The following is a 14217-nucleotide window of genomic DNA, read 5'->3' on the forward strand; positions in this document are numbered from 1 at the left end:
TAGCTGTTTGAACAGTAACCTAAAAGCACTTTAAAATAGATAATGAAAATGAAAATTTTCTAGAAATAAAAATATAATTCTGAAAACATAGCAATGTCATTTTTATGGAAATAGAGAAGCCTCGGTTCGTTCCGTTGTTTTTCCTGTAGTGAACGCACGGTGGCGACACGTGTCTAAACACAACCATGTGGTTCCTTTGGGGCACAATTCTGATTACTCAAGTTTGTTGGAAGAAGTTTGTGCTCATTTGGAGCGAGACACACACACAGTTAGGGCTCCAAAGAGAGAAGAAGGAAAAGACGCAACTTTCTGCTTCATTTTTTAAATTCAGGTAATTCAGTGCGCTTTTTAATTTTTTTTTTTTTTTTTCTGAAGGAAAGCGCAAACAACAAACTTTAAGGCAGCGCGCCGCTGAATTTGGAGACGCATTTTGGGGGGGAAGAGAACTCAACGATCCCGTTCGGATTTGGATGTGAAAAGCGGCTAAGGGTGTTAGACAGAGCCAGAGGAATGTATCAAAATCGGGCCGCGGTGCGGGAACGTCTGTGGAGATGTCCAGCCTGCGCTCTGTGGATCTCCCTGCTGCTCCAAGGCGTGCTGGACCTGAGCGCGTCCGGTGAGTTTCTACAGCTTTCCTCTTCCACTGGGAATCCTTCCTGTCTCTCCTCAGCGTTTCTGTTGGCTCTGCTCTTTGCGGTTATGCCCCATTCATCTATGTGCCAATCTGCAGAAAAACTTAACTGCACTCCAACGTGTGCTTATTACAATTAAACCACTTTTTAGAGACGGTTCAAGTCCTTTACAAGCATATTTATATTTTAAAGACTCTTTTCTTTGTTTCCACAAGAGATAATCTCTGTCGCATGTAGATGAAGCAGATCTGTTTGCTATCACTCAGCTTCTCTCTTGCGAAAGAGCTTCGGGTTTTAGATTAAAGTCCCTTTGTGATTCTGAAGCCTCGGCACGGGGAGAGACTTCAACCCATTGATAGACATGAGGAGGACTCTTAACGTGGCTGTTGTGCGCCCCGCCACCCCCTGAAAATGTAGATTCATTAAAGATAAGGATGGATGAGAGCCATTTCCACTGCCTTTACTGCTAATAGCTGTTGATGGCAATAAGATCACCTTTTGTGAAGTACTGCAGCGTTTGACTTCTTATGAAAACGAGTTGCCCATATCTGTGTCTGCAATGCTTTGCTAAATCTTGTCACATTTTATTAGTTTTGTTTTGGATTTCAAATAATGTAATGCATAAATATGACTTGGAAAGAATAGGATACCTAGTTTTTCGGTGTTTCTGGAGCTAAAAGTATGAGAAGATTTGAACTGTATTCAGCCCCTTTGACTCTAGAACCTTCTTTATTGCAGTTAGAGCTGCAAGTCCTTTAGGCTAAGTGAGTGTTGCCCTTGAATCTTCAAAAAAAAACAAAAAAAAAAAAACAAAGCTCACTCAATTTGAATGGAGAGGTTGAATATCTTTATTTTAGCCTCAGATTCTCAATTGAATATCAGTCTGAACTTTGACTAGGTCATTTCAAATGATTAACTTTTAGCTTTGGTTGTATGTTCGGAGTTTTTGCCCTCCTAAGAGGATAACTGCTACCACACAAAGCATCTCCACAGCATGATACTCTGAGCCTGTTTCACAACAGTGATGGTGTGTTCAGGGTCATTTGCTGTGTTAGCTTTTACAAGTAGAATGGAAAGTTTAATTTTGATCTCATCTGATCGGATCCTTTTTTCCCCCCACATGTATGCTCTACATGACTCGTGGTAAACGTCTTCTAGCTAATTTTTCAACAATTCAATTCTTGTCTCTCTTCAATGGCTTGCATAGTTTCCTATGAGATGTTTGAAGCTTGGGAAATGTTTTGATAACCTAACCTTGCTTTAAATTTCTCCAGAGCTTTCCCCATAAGCTGTCCGCTGTGTTCCTTGGTCTTCATGATGCTGTTTGTTCGCTAATGTTTTGAACAAACCTCAGGGGCCTTTACAGAACAGCTGGATTTGTACTGACATTAAATTACACCAGTGGACTCTGTTTACTGATTAGACTCGTAAGGGCAGCTAGTTGCACTGGGACAACTACCTGCCCAGTGTAGTTAGTTGGGGGCAGACCACAATCTAAGCCACATTTCATATTTTTTAAATGAAAAGTATGCATCATTTTCCTCTCACTAAACAATCATGTGTTGCTCTATCAAGTTTGAGTTTGTGATGTGGCAAAATGTGTGAAAGGTTCAAAGGGTATGAACATTTTTGAAAAGCACTTTACCTTTACGGCCTTTGTTGTTTAGGTTTGGTTGATATCCCTAATGGCTGTTGAGGCAATAGGATGACTACTCCTTTGACTTCCAAGACAGAATAATTCCTTGATTTGTGGGTGAACCATATTTAGTACTAAAGGCTACTCTTGTCTTGTCAGTCCTGAGTTTTACTGCTTTCTCACCCCCTCCGCCTCCACACAGCTCTGCGTGTTTGTGTGAGATCCTAAAGGAAAAGATGGCAGATGGCCTCATGCTGGATGTATGTATGTAACTGCTTGACTAATATAAGTATGATTGATTTTAGTTTGATTTAGATATGAATTGTTTATGAAGCTGCTCAGGGAAGGCATTTTAAAATAGTTTTTGTCCTGGCCTTTTTGAGTGTGTTGTAAGTATCTAACAGCCCTCCCGATCCAGAAAGGTAGTTATGAATTATCTCCGGAAGATTTTCTGGGTTTGTTTGGATTACCTCTGTCCTCCCTTAAATGCTCTGGGTGGTTATTTACGATGACACTGTGCAGCATATGCTATGTTGAGCTTAAAGCTTTTATGTGATAGTCCTTCTTTTTCCTGTCCCTTTCCGTATCTTCTGGCCTTTTTCTCTTGCTGGGAGACAGTGAGGAATGTTAATCCACATTACTTAGCGGGATGAGTTGGCTCTGACTTATTCAAATGGAGTTTGATGGTGGAATATGGAGAGAAAAGGCATTAAGACCCTGATTCTCCCCCTATTTTATTTCTGGACAAAGGAGTTTTGACACGAAATCCAAAAATCCAACAGTTAAATTTTGTATTGTTACACTACAGTTGCATCAATCAAACTAAGTATTTGCACTATTTTTGCTTTTATAAACACATTAACAAACAACATATTCCCTTTCTTTGTTAAAATTAGATCACGATTAGGGATAAAACCCATTAAATTAATTTAAGATAATATCCTTAAGTTGTTTAAATAACGTTGGCATATACAGCATGGTTTACAGTTTCTTCCAAATACTAACATTACCATGACATGTTTTGTTAATTTTCATGGATCAAAACATTCTGACCAAACGGTTTGCACAAATGCATTTTTGTGCATCTTCAGCACTGCTATGCTGAGTTATGTGCCAACTTAGTAAGATAACAGCACAGTTTATTTTGATTTTGGTGCAGGTAAGTATCTTTAAAAATATTTTTTGAAATAGAGTGAAACTAAGTATTTCTTGATTTAACAACTCCAAGTCTTAGCTTAAAAATATCAGAACCATTAATAAGATCAGATGAGACCTTTAAGAAATTGGAAATCAGTATTAACCAAGAAAAGTCCAATACATCTTCACCTAGTACTTTGCTTTGCATTTGCAAACTTAACCAGTCAGTTTTGCCTGTTGACAGGCAACTATTGTCCAAAAAACGTTTATAGCTATTAACAAGCATTTCTACTTGAAGAATCTTTTCTCTTTTAGCAACAGCCTCTTCACCATTTGTTAGTTGCTGGAGTTTTGTCTCCTTTCGAGCTCGCAGTCTGAGAGGGATAACAACGATAACAATGTGGTTCAGCTGTAATCAATTGTGAAGAGAACGGTGCGGCGCCTGTGATCTGTGGCCTTGTTACGGCCGCTCTGTGGAAACGTCTCAGCACATGTGGCCAAGAAGAAAGGGAAGAGCGTCGTTATCTACTTTTATTTGCGGCCGTCTGGTTTGTTGGTCACTCTGCGAGCTTCCAGTCAGGGGTCGGAGGTCGCAGGTCTGTCGGTGTAGTATAAATGCCTGCGTTTTTAGGAACAATTAGGGTTTCCCCAGCTTCAACAAGGGAATTTTCATGATATGTTGGAAAATACACGAGTTAGTTGTAAAAACAAACACACACATGCAGTTTATGTTTTTAGAGAGCTGTATTTGCTGCAAATTCTTCTCAATGCCCAGGAAAGTGAGTCAGGAGGTCATGAAAGGAATTTGGTATGATTACTGCTGGACAGGAGATTATCGCCCTTTTTAATGGCCACACACGCTGAAGTCAAAATCTGATTTTTAGGTGCAGATCTAAACCTATAGGTTTTAATTCACGTTACACAAGCTTCCCTTCATGGTCTGTGAAACTTACACAAGTATCAGCAGACCTTGTATTTTATGTATGCCTTGTATTTCTCAGATTTCAGCATAAATCTGTCCGTCTGATTTATTTTTATTTACTCTGAAGTTAAAGTCAGGTTTTGCAGCTAATGAGGTTCTAAAAATAGAGAACGGTTAGAGCTCAACTTGTGGGCTTTTGGGAAGGCATAAAAACAAAGCAGTTTTATTGTCAAATAGTGACAGTTGTTCCTCTACTGCCTTTTGGCTGTAAGTAATAATATGTGACACTTTCATTAGGTTAAAGTATTAGCTGTGTTTTCATGGTGCTATTTCTACAAAAACCATCGAAGTGTTCCTGACTGTAGAGCATTCACCTCTGAATGTTAAAAGTCATTATAAAATTTATTCATTGTGGCATTTAGCCTTTTTGTGTGACCCGCAAAGTCTTTAAATAGCTTCAGTCGACTTTCGAAGAAAGTTGGTTTTAAATGACCTTCTATGCATATAGTTACCAGTCTCTCTTAGTCTGACTCTTTACTATCCATCTACTGTCCATTTCCTACACTATTTACTGAGAAGATAATGAAACTGAATATAAGTGATGTCAAAATATGGATCATTATAGTTTATTTTTAGAAATTAGGACAGCTTGCTGCTGATACTGTGTCCTTCGTGATATTTGCCTCTTACCTGTTAAAATGTTTATGCAGTATAAATGAGGTAAACCTACGCTTTAAGTTTAGTATGCTGGTTTAGTAGGGAAATAAATATCATGTAAAGAAATAATTATATGCACAATAGTTAGATTATCAGATTAACTGGACTCAGACTTGTGTAAAAAATTTTGTCTTGTTGAGCTCAGTTTTGGCTAATTTAGGTTTCTGAGTAAAAACTAAAATTTAAGAAGGTATAAGAAAAGCGTACAAAATATTTTCTACAACCCATCCTATTAAATTGACCATTGTTCATATTGATACCAGAAGACATGAGTTAGAGTTCAAAACAATGAGGAGATGAATACAAGTTTTTACACTGGCTTTAGCATCCGATAATAATCCAGCTATTATTGTTGTTAGCACTGCTAGCATTGCTGAAACAGCAGTCTTGGTGTGTTTCCCTTGAGAATGCAACTCCCTGCCCCTAAACAATCCCATTTCCAAAAAGCTGTAAACAAATCTATTTTCAACATGCTCCATATGTCAGAGGTTAAAAAAAAGAAACAGCCTTCCAGTTGTCTAGAGAAAATCCTTCTCTCTCACATTCTGAATTTTTGCAAAACTGCTATACCCAACTAATTTAGTTATGACTAAATTAAACTCTTCTTGGCTAAATAACATCATCCACATTGTGTCTGTATCAGTACGTTGTGTTTTATAAACCTGCATTAATTGTAATTGTCAATGTAACTGAATTATTACTGTAATATATTCCTTTTTAAGTCAATCAGACTGTCTGGAAAAGTTTATTTAGTGATACATAGCTTCTTGCTTACATGGCGTACCAAAGGTAGCTGCTCATTAAAAGTTGCCTATATCTGGTCAGAGCAGTAACTAAAATGTCTTTTTAGGAATTTCTGGCCAATAACTGTAAAATATGTATACAAAAGCAAAGCACTGATTTGTCTGAGATCTAATGTATTTGCTGGATGGGGGCAAATACACTATCTTGATTGTGCTACATTTAATTGGAAAGTCATCATAAACACGCCTATAAACGTGCACATTTTCACTTAAAAAGTAATGTTTCCTGTTTAACCAATGAAAATGTCAAGGCAATGAAACATGAGATATAAGGTCTTCCCATTCTTCCTGACAAATATTACACCTTTCTTTCTGCTTCCTTTGAGATCCATGGGTGCTTTGGTGAAAAAGGCCCTCCTGCTGGGAAAGCCTCCTCAGTCATGGGAAATGCTTTGAGGGGAAAAAAAGGGCACAGTGTTCTGCTCACAGATGTGCCTGCCTTTAATCATCTTAGTGTGCTCAGGTGTGGCCAACAATGCATATTGAAAAAAAAACAAAACATGCAGAAGTCAACTCTAATCATCCACCCACAAAAATTCAAAGTTTTTATTCCCGCTTACTAATTTGATCATGCTTGCACTGCTAATAGCTCCTCTGTGGTTTCCTTCCGATTGTTGTTTCATCCAGACAGGAAATGCTGGACTCTGTCCTGGTCTGAGTGGTGCATCTCTTTCTCTTTCCGATCAAAAGCTTTCACACACTACACCACCACATAGCATAGGGCACTGTTCGTCCCCCTAAATACCTTTTCCAGGCACAGAAAAATGTGGCTGGAGCTGTATGTGTGAAACAGATGTAGTTGGTTCCTTTTTTTTTGAGGAGCAAGGGAGAACTGACTGTTTTTGAGACAGCTTGACTCCTATTTGAGTGTTCAAAATGAGGAGAAAATCATAGGCTTTAATTTAATCAGCACATAGTCATAAATCACACACAGACTCTGTTTTATGCCCCTGATTTAAATCATCGGTGTGTAAACTATACATCGTACTCAGCCGATTTCTTACTTCCTACTCTTTATTAAGCACATGTGTGTTGCCAAAGCTGAGTGTGCCTCAGAGTTGCCAAACTGCTTGGAGAATATAGTGTGCTAATTGTTTAACTGGTGTATAGTTAGCAGACAGCATGTTCTAAATTATATGTATAAAGAAAACCAAGATATTCAGGAACTTCTTACGTTTCCAGTTTTTATTGCTTGTGTTGAGCGTTATATTAAATCGCTCTCTTTCTGTTGTTTCTGTGCTAATAGCCTCATTGAACATTATTGGTGATGCAAAAAGCCCAAGAATCTTTGTTGTGTTGCTGTGGTGCTGGTTTGGCTGGCAGAAGTGCTGGAAAAATGATCTTCTCTTGAAGGTCATTTTTTAAAAAAAAAACCAACAAAAAACTGAGGCTTTTCTATGCATAATAAAAGGGTCTAAATTTACAGTGTTTGTGGAAAATCAGAGGAAACTGAGCTTAGTAAAAAAAATAAAGGCCAGGTAAATTTTGATTCTTAAATCCTGGAATTTCTTTTCATTCATTTACTTTAATTCAAACATACCACCTCTACCTAAACAATCTGCACAATTCTATTTAAAAAAGAGATTGGGATCAGACATGAAAAGCCTGATTGGTGCATCTCTGATTTCCACTAATTAAGCTCTTAACTTTTTTTTATCGTGGTCAGAGGTAACATTTAATCAAAGTCTGCAGCGTCGTTCATTCGTATCCTCCTTCTTGATGCTTGATAATGTTTCTGCCACTGCAAACTGTGGCCAAGCATGAAAACCTTTTTCCTGCAATTTACTGTCTGCTTAAGAGGTGAGTGGCGAGTGGTTGGATAGAGGAAGCTGTGTGTGTGGAGGGTTTATGGAAATTCAGTGTTGGATGAAGAGAAGGAATGAAATGCAGTGGTTTATGCTTTTAGTGCTAAAGTTCAGAAGTCAATGTGGCTACTTGAGATGTTTCAAATGCTTTAACAAAAAAAAAAAAAAAGAATTGCAGAAAGATTGTGATGTTTCTCTCCAGATTCTGATATCTTCAACCAGCCCCGGCTCCAGACGAGTTTAACAGGGGGGGCATCGGCTTATTTTTTGGGGGCAAAATCAATCTACGTAGCTGAACATGGACAACACCAATAGCTTAACGTGCTGTATTGGTATTAGCTAGTCATCTTTTAGCAAACATTACCTGCGTCAAACAGCATTACTCAACTCATTCGGTTGGTTTCAGGGAAAAACTGTGAAAAGTTCTTTGCGTTTTGTTGGTTTGCTGCCATGATTCTAACACAAACCCGAGCAGCTCTGCACAGCAGCAGATCTCCTTCACTGCCTCAGGTGTAAACCGAGCGCGAGCAACTTGGCGCTCATGTTGCGTTTAACGGCGGCTCGGACAAACAGGTTACGACGTGTTAACAATGGATTAAACAGTTTTAGCTGCTGAAAAAAGTGACAGTGGGCACAGATATGGGAAGTGCGGAAGCCCCTACTGTATCAAATCGATATAGGAATAACAGAGAGTTTGCCACTTATAGGTAAAAACAACAAGCAGCTTCCAGTCCAGGGAGTCACAGCTATCTCTGTTAGCGGGCAATGACCCCCAATGCCCACCCATGCTGCCGGGCCTGTCTTCAACCGTGCTCTGCTGGTCTGCTGATGTCTTTTTAATCAGCTTCAAAGAGGAAAAAAGGGTTGCTACCTACATGAAGCCTTTATGCTGGTCTATGACTCAAAGCCCCTCTTCAAAATGGGAAAAACAGGAGAATATATAATTCGACAAATTAGACTTGATCTCAGTAAGTTGGGAAATGTTGATTAAACAGAAGCCACTAAGCTAAATTTGCCGATATTCACAATCAGAGCAATAAATAATCACTCTAAAATAAGGCTGGGCTCAAGGTTGCCAAAGAGGTTTCTGAACTCACGGTTGGAGTGAAGAGTGGCAACTTGGGGTTAACAGGAAAGCTGTATGATTGCAAGATTTGTTGAAATACAGAATCAAGTATAGTAGCTCAGTATTCAAGCTCTAAAGTTCTTTTCTAGACAAAACAGCGACAGAAAGCTCCTGTTGATTTAGATCCCTAAATGTTGTGTTCAGCGCTTTCTGTGTTGAGGTCTTTCAACTCAGCCTGGATGACAAATTGCTGTTGCCACATTAGGAAAATGTTCCCCGCTGTACTTTATGCGCACAATACAATGAGTCCTTTACTGCAGCCCAGTAGGAGAAGCTGAAAGTGTGAGACTATGCTTATGATAAAATGAGTCTAATGGAATAAGGCACACATTCTGCATATCAGAATCCTATATGGATTTGAAGTCATTAAATGCGGAGCAGCACGTGGAGAAAAAGAGCTGTAAATTGTACATCATAGTTAATGTTTTATCAAGTTAGTGCATCTAGAGCATCCGTCATGGTGAACTGCCTAAAATGTGAACATCATGCAGGGGGGTAGGATGAAACATGGCTTTTTAAGTTCCCCTATACATGTCAGAGTAAATCTTTATAAACCTTGTTTGCTTTGCATTAAGGACCTGAGAAACTCGCTCTCCATGCAGGCAGGCTGATAGCTGTTCACCCACAATTAGGTCTTTGTAAGACACCACACCTCCTCCCAGGGTATTAAATACAGCAAACTTTATGGGCTCCTGCCAAATACACATGCATTTATATTTTTTTAAGAAACGTTGGCTTTATTGTTTTACTACCATAGGTTTTTCTAATTTATGCCCTTTTAAAAATTAAAATATGTCCACCGCTATGAGAAATTGAATTGAGTGTAGAGTTGCAGTTTAGTGTTTTTAAAGGCAGTTAATCAGAATTTTCTTTTAGGTCTGGATATGTATGAGGAGAAAAAGTTTGGAAAAGCTTTTTACCTGTCTCAGATTATAATTGTATAACTTTAAATATATTACTCTTTCACAGCATTTCCACAAAATATTAAAAACAAACATAATGCCATTATGTTTGAGCAAAAAGAGCAAGAAGTATTCCCATCGTTGCAAAACAACATAGGAAACAGATTAATAGTCATTATATTGTTCCCATTTATTGCTTTAGTTTTTATATACACACACACGCACACACCCACACACACACACACACACACACACTAAAACTAACTTATAAAGATGGTAGACTATTACTTCATGTTGAATGTGCATCAACATGCTTTAGGGATGCACATGTGAGATCTTGGGTTTAACTAATTCATGACAGTAATCTACAAGCGGCCTGTGTGGACACCACACCAAGAATTCAAAGTATTTATTTTTACATTTTTAAAGGAACAAAGGTTATAAACTGTTGTTTAAAGAATGTGTGTGAAGTGTTATTCAGTTCTGATTTGATCTAAGATGATCCTGAGGCCAAAAAATGTTACCTTGCTGTGGAGTTAGATGTAGCTGAGTTGGACAAAAAATCAGGTTTGGGCCGTATGCAATTGATAGCAGTCTCTAAGTGGTAAAATTGAACTCTCAGAATCTTTCAAGGTTCTGTAGAAAAGTTGCTCGTTTGTTTTCAGTGACTCTCTCAGGCCTACTTTCTGCTCGGCTGGACATGAGAAAACACTCAGCTCCTCTGTCATCCCACCGCCATGATGGGAATGACATCCAAACTCCTTGGCACGCCTCTTATCTGACTGGCAAACAAACACTGAGACTAATGCTGGCACTTTTCTCGCAGTTTTCCTTTTGCCCTTACTTTCACACCGCCTTCCAAGGACTTCTTTCTCCCACTCAGACACACATGCACTCTGTGTCTATCCCCTCTCTGCACATGCAGCTCCTTTTGGCTGCTCAGTGGCTCCTCCACTTGGCCCTTCTGGCCCATCTGACTGACACGCTTGTCTGAACTCAGGCGTCTGTTCACTCAACAATAACTAAAGTCAGAGTGGCTCCTACGCTCCGCAGGGACACAAGCATAACAAGTTGAATAGCTTTTGGCATTCTGCTGTCAGTTTTAGATGTCTTAAAATTCAATAAGATATATCTTGATAAAATTAAAGTAGGCTCTTATACTGTAATTCTTCTATTTAGAATTAGGGATGTTTTATCCAATAAAAGATGCCCGATAATGACCTTGATGAACATTTAAGTCTTAGTATTCAGCGGTTTTTTTCCTTGTACGTGGTTGTGGTTAAACAGCAAAAGCATTAGACCATCAGCTCCTGGGGCATTTGTATAAACATGGCCTTCTGCAGTTATTATTAATACGTCATCGCATGTGTTTTCTTCCATCCCATTTTTTTGTTTTCTTTGTGTTTTTTCACGCTCGCATGTATAAACACAAATGTTGTATTGTGTAATGTGCAAATTCACCCCTCCTGGAAATGCAGTCATTAAACAAAACATGCCTGGACTCCAGGAAATCAAATTTTACGGGCCATCTAATGATTTGTGTTTGGGGTGAAGTAACTCTGTTCTTCTGTTTTCGATTTCCTTGTTATTAGTTTGGGTTTTTTGACCTTGCAATGTAGATATTTGAGAGGTTTCTAATAGCGCAGAAGAAACGGAAAGGAGTGTGTTTTTTGTCCTTTAGATTTTATTGCTTTGTAAATACAGGTAGTGGTCACAGAGACGGGTGTTTAAGCCTGTTGTAGTCTTAGGTTGACTGCAAGAATTTTCTCCTTTTGAAGATTAGTTCCTTCAAATGGGTTTTAGCTTAAAGCTGCCAGTTAAATTACGTAGGCTACTTGCCCAGCAAGCAGATTCAGAGATCTGCTAAAATAATAATGCTGAAAATGCCTAAGCTATTTTTTTACCACCACAAAATATAAGCAAGTTTGGACTTCACAGCTGCAAGTTAATGAACTTCATTTGAAGACTATATTCAGAAAGTTGGTAAAATTCCTCTGTGATTTAGCTCGACAATCTGTATCTTCATTACTTTAGGTGTTCTTGATATATTGTGAATATTATGGGTACGGAGGGGTTTTAAGTTGGTTAGTGTGTTTTAACTTTTCATATATAGCTTCATAATATGCCCTATTAAAGGAAAAGTGTCATGTAAAATTTACTTTTTAAAACTTTTTATTCATGTCATTATGTTATATCATCAAAACACACTTGGAGTGTTGCTCTTGAGTTTTTCGTGTATGTTTGAGAAATCCTTGAAGAGCTGATGATGGTCCTGCTTCTTCTTCTTCTTCAGAATCATTGAAGCTTAAGAAGTCTGCTTCCTATAGAATGCTGCTTTCATTACAAGTCAAAAACTACTGGCTGAGATTTTGTGCCTTCTCACATGTGAAGGCGCTGAAGACGACATGCTTAAGTTGTGCAGTTATGCATGATATAGAAAAGGTGCAAAAGGCACGTATGCCAGAAGGGAATCAACTTGAACAGAACAACATGAAAGAAAATAAAGCCTTTTTATGACCCTCATCAGAATACTTGTGGCTAAATAAATATTTGTCCACAAATGACTAATTGATCGTTTGGATCAGTTTCATACCACACCCTTTCATATTTGCGTATTAACTTTCCAAGAGAGAGTGTAAGCAAATTTCCTTCAAATTTCTGACTCTGACATTTCCATAAACCAGACCAATAAAATGAACTTAAAAGGATTCTTATATAAACAAGCCAAGAATTTTGGGGAAGTCTGCTATCACACTTGAAATTTCACACAAATCCGTTGTGGTTTGACGGTCTCACCACAAGGTAGCTTTCCTAATGGAAGAGCAATTGAGGTCTTAACAATTTCGATTTTTGGTGTTTTAAACAGAAAGAAGAGAGTTAAAGGAATGGAATGAAACAGTCAGAGTCTCCAGATGGGCTTAAGAGTTTGAAGAGCCACCATGTCTTGTGTAATGTCTGAGCATTTGTGGTTCTTGCGGTTGCAATCTGCCGGAATGATAATGGAAGGTTTTGGAATGGTCACAGAGCTGGAATCTGCGTTGTAATACCTTCTTCACTTGTGACTGGCATCATTTAGGATGCCAGTCGGTCCCACTGTGAGCAAAAAAAAATAATAATGAAATAAAAAAATAAGGATCAGCATTACTCCATTATTGAGTTTTGCCTCTAAAGCAGTCCCCTGTTGTTCATATTTTCACTTTCACCAGTGATTCTGCTCCTCAGATGTTTATCAAAGCTGACACTGACTTGGAACCACCATGGTTTAGATTTACCGACTGTTGAGATCGTCTCCTGTGTGCCCATGGTTCTCTCACACCAACTTTTATTTTCTTGTCTCTCTCTATATTTGTCTCTCTTTCCCTGAGTCCCCGGCACCCCATCCCTCCTCCTTTCAAAGAGCATTAATTTCAGCCAGGCAGGAAATGAAACTACATTGCCCTGCGACTCCAGCAGAAGAGGGGGAACCTGGAGGGGGGATGCGGTGGAGGTCCATGGAGTATATGAAGCACAATAGTCGTTCTTGAAAACCAGATGAAAAGATTGCTAGTTGGAAGAGGTGAGCGAGGGTTGGGAGGGTCCTGGCTCAGTTAAGAGAAAGACGAGAAGGTCAGGAATGGTACTGATCTGAAAAAATATTTTCATATAACACTTTGAGTGACAACAGCCCTTAAATTAACTTTCATATAGTTGTGCATGTCCAGAATTTGAAATATTTGACTCTGGAACTTCCAAGGATTACTAGAGCAAAGGAGAACTTTGTAGGACCTGTTGGCCTCTTTATCGTTCACATCTCCTCAACTCCATCCTGCTATCAAAAGTCAATGATCTTCTCCTCAGAGGGGCCTATATAAGAGGCTTAGACCCGCGTGATTCCACTGCGTGTTTGTTTAACCTCTGCATGGCTCCCTCTACTGTGCTAAGCTTTACACAAAGAAACTCATTACCTCTCGCCGTTCTGTCTACCACCATTTTGTTCAACCATTATACTCATAGTAGAATAAAATAATTTTTTGTATAGTAATAAAACCTATCCATTGATGCACAAAAAATTATGAAGAAAACCGACAGACTAAACCTGCAGAATAAACCTTCATAGAATATTTACTGATCTTTTTGTTGAATGGTTCACCTTAGTCTAATTCCGTTTTAATATATCAGAAATTTATTGAAAAGTGGATTTATTATAATTTAAATTAAATAAATGACATGTATATTATATATATTTCAGAATGTTAAAATCCTACATAAGATAGGCAGGACTGGACAATATTCATTTCATATCGGTTGATATAACTATTGATTAGTTTTTAGTCTTAAATATCTAAAATACTGCCAAACTTGTGATGTGACCTTTCCTGTTTTATGCACAGTTTTCAATTCACGTTGTTGTGTTTTTATTTTTAAGCCATTATGAGCCACGGTGGCAAAATTTTAAAGCTGCTACTGCTCAAGTAACTCAACAGGTTGTTGCTAGGCAACCAAAGAGTGAGAGAGTTGATGCCACCCGCCTTTCTTAGCTGTGCTGAGAGAGATTGAC

General features: G+C 38.5%; 1 protein-coding gene across 1 annotated transcript in view; it reads left to right on the forward strand.

Annotated features, from left to right (window-relative positions):
- The first annotated feature begins 326 nt into the window (after nt 1–326).
- The window catches only part of ror1 (receptor tyrosine kinase like orphan receptor 1), a 144194-nt gene continuing 130303 nt past the window's right edge, over nt 327–14217 (forward strand). The window contains exon 1 of the mRNA XM_014470559.2: nt 327–616. Coding sequence (XP_014326045.1) covers nt 511–616 — 106 coding nt within the window. The 5' untranslated portion in view covers nt 327–510. The remainder of the gene's footprint in view (nt 617–14217) is intronic.

Source organism: Xiphophorus maculatus, chromosome 9 (genome assembly GCF_002775205.1).
Source record: "Xiphophorus maculatus strain JP 163 A chromosome 9, X_maculatus-5.0-male, whole genome shotgun sequence".
NCBI lineage: Eukaryota > Metazoa > Chordata > Actinopteri > Cyprinodontiformes > Poeciliidae > Xiphophorus > Xiphophorus maculatus.